This window comes from Mesocricetus auratus, unplaced genomic scaffold, assembly GCF_017639785.1.
Source record: "Mesocricetus auratus isolate SY011 unplaced genomic scaffold, BCM_Maur_2.0 Super-Scaffold_100038, whole genome shotgun sequence".
NCBI classification, from domain to species: domain Eukaryota; kingdom Metazoa; phylum Chordata; class Mammalia; order Rodentia; family Cricetidae; genus Mesocricetus; species Mesocricetus auratus.
The window spans coordinates 8,915,901-8,920,148 of record NW_024429216.1 but is presented as its reverse complement, the minus strand read 5'-3'; the positions used below and the strand labels follow the sequence as shown (position 1 = coordinate 8,920,148).

Here is a 4,248-nt window from a genome sequence, read left to right as displayed (position 1 = left end):
CTCAGTGAGCGCTCTCCCTGCCGAGCCTCCGCCCCTCTCTATGTCCTCCAAGCACAGACCCCTGGTTGTGAGTCTCTCCTCCTGCCCAGTGGACCCCGGTACCTGGACCCTGGTACCTAGTCTTCTCGGCTGTTCTCAGAAGGGTTGATTAACAGCCAGCAGCTAGGTGGCAGGGATATCTCTGGTGCTGGGAAGGGACCAGCTGAGTGATGACCAGGAAGGGAACCCATCCATTACTCCTGGTGCCTTCAGTGAGGTGTTTGATCAAACGAGCTAGGAGCAGCCGGGCGTTGGTGGCGCACGCCTTTAATCCCAGCACTCGGGAGGCAGAGACAGGCGGATCTCTGTGAGTTCGAGACCAGCCTGGACTACCAAGCGAATTCCAGGACAGCCTCCAAAGCCACAGAGAAACCCTGTCTCAAAAAACCAAAAAAAAAAAAAAAAAAAAAAAAAAAAGAGCTAGGAGCAGTTGTCAGGAGTTTCATGTCCTGGGCGTACACAGGTGATTGTGTGTCCTGGAAAGAATAATGTAAACGTCGTTCTTTTGTAAAAGTTTAAAACTTAGAAAGGGGACCGGGACTGCCCTGATACAGCATGAGCCATGGAGAGTGCATTAACCATAGTTTACTACAGTGGCGAGACGGGGAGACTGGGAGACGGGGAGAAGGCGAGCCGGCAAGAGAGATACCCGACGGGGGGGGGGATTAGGGCAGAGCAGAGAGCTAGAGGGAAGAGAGAAGATGTAAGTGGGCGGGGTCTGTCTTCTAAAGGGGTCCTTTGCCTCTGCCTGCAGGCTGCACTCATGGACCCTGGGCTGGCCAGAGTGCTGCCTGAGTGCATTCTGCAAGGTGACAGGGCAGGCCAGCGTAATGTCTGAACCTTTCAGTAGTCGTCCTATGGAGAGTTCCAGAGACTCCACAGCTTCCTGTGTTGGCTGAGGGCTGCTGGGGCCTCCCCAAGAATGGTGATTCAGGGATATCTCTGTTCTCTTTCTTGGTGTTTCCCCTGTGGTCACCTCATCTCCGCGGGTTATGACAAGAAGGGTCCCCTAGCAGAGTGGGTTCCTCAAGGACATGAGAAGGGGCCAGGATGTCAGAGCAGGCTCCTGGGAGGGAGTTTCAGATCTGCTGGGGCAAGGATGGAAACCAGGCCACAAAGTAACTTAAGGCTTTTAAGGGACAGGGTTCCCAGCACCCCCTGGGTGTTCACTGTGAGAACTGCAGCTCATGTCTGGGTTGTAGCAGAACTATGACCTGGCTGGTCTGATTCCTGGGCACAACTGGGCTCCGGCTCCAGGCTGCAGGACCAGTCATTCTCCTCAGCATGGCTCCCAGACCTCCCAACCCCATCCAGCATAGGGTTTAGAGATAGTTTGAGATTTTGTTGGGAAATACTCGATCGCACTGGGAACCCTGAGTTGCATTTGCGTTAATTAAATGAAATGAACCTTGAGTCAGGACGCTGGATGAGCAAATAGTTGACAGCAGTGATCACAGAGCAGCAGAGGGCATCTGAGAGAAAGAGAGAGACGCGGAAGGAGTAGGGAGGGGTTTGGAGTGGTGCAGTTTTTGTTTGTTTGTTTGTTTGTTTGTTTGGTGGAGTGGAAGGGTACTCTCTTTCACAGATGCCAGCAAGGACCAGAAGGTTAGCTAGTTGGTACTCAGCTAGTAGGTTTTCTTTTCTTTTCTTTTTTTTTTTTTTCAAGACAGGGTTTCTCTGTATTGTTTTGGTGGCTGTCCTGGAACTCACTCTGCCTCCCGAGTGCCGGGATTAAAGATGTGCGCCACCAACGCCCGGTAGCCTTTGAGCACTCATCTATCACCAGCTCTCATGTGTCACCGGGCACTCACATGTCACCCAGCTCTCAGATGGCTAAGGGAAACAAACTGAGAATCTCAGTCCATACTGGGGTATGTAAAGAACTGGGGATGAGTCAGAGGGTAACGTGCTTGCCAGTATAAGAATCTAGTTCAAATTCCCAGAACCAATGCAAACCTGGACAACTTAGTATCTTAGTCCCATTGCCTCCATGGAGAGATGGGAGGAGGAGATAGGAGACCACCAGAACTCTCAGGCTAGGTAGCCATGGCCATAAATATGAGAGGCCCCATCTCAGGGTAGAAACCAAGGATTGGTGCCTGGGGTCGCCCTCTGGCCTCCACACATGCTGTGGCATGTACAAACCCACACTCACACACATATATCCCCAGAATAAAGAATGGGAAGCACACTAATCGTGGTAGGAACACACCTTTAACCCCAGCACTCAGGAGGCAGAGGCAGGAGAATCTCTGTGAGTTCCAGGCCAGCCTGGATTATAGGACTGCAGAGACCTTATCTCACAGAGAGAGAGAGAGAGAAAGAGAGAGAGACAGAGACAGAGATAGAGACACAGAGACAGAGAGACAGAACAAAAGACGGAGCCCCAGGGGATGGCTCAGTAAGAGCACTTGCTGTGCAAACATAAAGGCTTGAGTTCAAACTCCCATCACCCAAAGGAAAAGGCCAGGCTCAACTCCATGTGCCTGTACCCCCGACACTGGGGCCAGGGCAACCCCGCAGGTCCTGGGAGCTTGAGGGCCAGCCTAGCCACAGCTGTGGCATGGTTCAGTGAGAGCCCCACAGAGGGAGACAGCCACACCCACCTGCACACATATGTATGCCCAAAAATCACATGCCACACATGAAAAATGACTATGATAGTTTAATGTCATATATAACCATAAAAGCATATGAAATAAATATTTTTATCCGATGTATTCAAAACATCGTTTCAACATGTGATCATTTTTTTTAGTTATTGAGAGGTCGTTGACCTTTGCCGTATTCAAGTCTCAGTGTGACCTCTCCATGTCTCAATTTGCATAATAGCCACGACAGCTACTAGGCTGAATTGGTCTTCCATTGCGTCCGCCAGCATCTCCATCACCTTTGCCAAGCACCAGGTCTCCAGGCGACGCTGCAAACACTTCTGCAGACAGACCCAAGGTGCCTGTGCCCCTTCTGAGCCTACAGTCAAACCTGCCAGGATCTCTGCGCAGTCCTCTGGGGAGAGCGGTCTGCCACAGGAGCACCGTTGTCTCTCAATCTGATTGGACCCAAATCTCGCCCTGCCTTTGCATACATTTACATCTCATTTGGGCGTGTCACCTCAGATGGTCATCTCAAAGTCAGGGAGGCTGGGGGCTGGAGGGGAGGTCCCTGGACGCCCCTCGTCCTGCTTCCCCCGAGGCCCTCCGTCGTCTTCAACAACACAGCTCTCCTCCTCCTCCTCCTCCTCCTCCTCCTCCTCCTCTTCCTCCTCCTCCTCCTCCTCCTCCTCCTCCTCCTCCTCCTCCTCTTCCAGGATGGTGGCCAGCTCCTCCCGCAGGGCCCCCATCTCCAGTCCCAGGTGACACAGCTGCCCCAACAACTGGACATCCACTCGGCGCAGATTCCCCTACAGGAATAAAGGAGCATCGTGGGTGTGTCACACGGAACAAGGAAGCCTGCCAGGAACTTCTTGGGAGCGGGGGCCAGCTCAAGCCCTAGCCGGCCCGGCCAGGGATCTCACTGGCTTTGGCTTCTTCGAGCTGTCTGCTTCTCCTCGCGCCTCTTGACCTGTTTCTCTGCCGGCCACCGTCCCTTCTTCTCTGTGGTCCCTTCTTTTGGTCTCTGACCCCACATCTCCAACTGTTTCCTCATCCCTTGGCCGCTCCCAGGTGCCATTCCATCGGGGCCTTCCTGTCTGGCCCTGAGCTCCGTCTCTGATGTCTACCTTCGCTTCTCCGTGGGACCGGACGTGGCCATTCCTGACTCACGCTCTGTCCCCACACTACCTGTCTCTTCCCTTGATTCATTTTCTTCCCACACACGACCTCAGTCTGCGACCTCAAGCTTGAGATTCTCCTGCCCGGGCTGCATTATAGGCGTGAACCACCAGGCCTAGCTGATGCTTGGCGGCGTCTGTTTTTATTAATGTTCACTCACAGCCCATCCCACCCCACTCCATCCCTGCCGCCATGTCTATCTCCCATCTTTCTGGTGCCCGTTCACTCACCAACTCCTCCCAGATCCACAGCAGTGGCTCCCTGGCACCCCCAAGTTCTGTCCCTGAGGACATAAGGGTCTGGCCAGGGTTCCCCTCTGGCGGGGGCATCCTTAGGGCCCGGGGCGGTGGACCCAATCCAAGGGCCTCCAGTCCAGCTTGCTGCAGCTGCACCCACAGCTCCATGGTGGAAACTGCGGACTGAAGAGCAGGAAGTAGCA

The 4,248-nt window shown here is 53.8% G+C and overlaps 1 protein-coding gene across 1 annotated transcript; it reads right to left on the bottom strand.

Annotated features, from left to right (window-relative positions):
• Nucleotides 1-2,689: 2,689 nt before the first annotated feature.
• On the bottom strand, nt 2,690-4,248 carry Erich4 (glutamate rich 4). Its single transcript, XM_005086599.4, has 2 exons — nt 4,040-4,248; nt 2,690-3,439 (listed from the first exon to the last, which is right to left on the bottom strand). The coding sequence occupies exons 1-2, from the start codon at nt 4,211-4,213 to the stop codon at nt 3,152-3,154; spliced, it is 462 nt and encodes a 153-aa protein (XP_005086656.2). The 5' UTR covers nt 4,214-4,248; the 3' UTR covers nt 2,690-3,151.

What these genes read in the sequence shown, in the direction of transcription:
- Erich4 (XM_005086599.4), bottom strand. Translation starts at nt 4,213, where the DNA reads ATGGAGCTGTGGGTGCAGCTGCAGCAAGCTGGACTGGAGGCCCTTGGA. An exon ending in TGTGGATCTGGGAGGAGTTG is followed by an intron (nt 3,440 to 4,039) that starts GTGAGTGAACGG and finishes TTATTCCTGTAG; the next exon opens with GGGAATCTGCGCCGAGTGGA.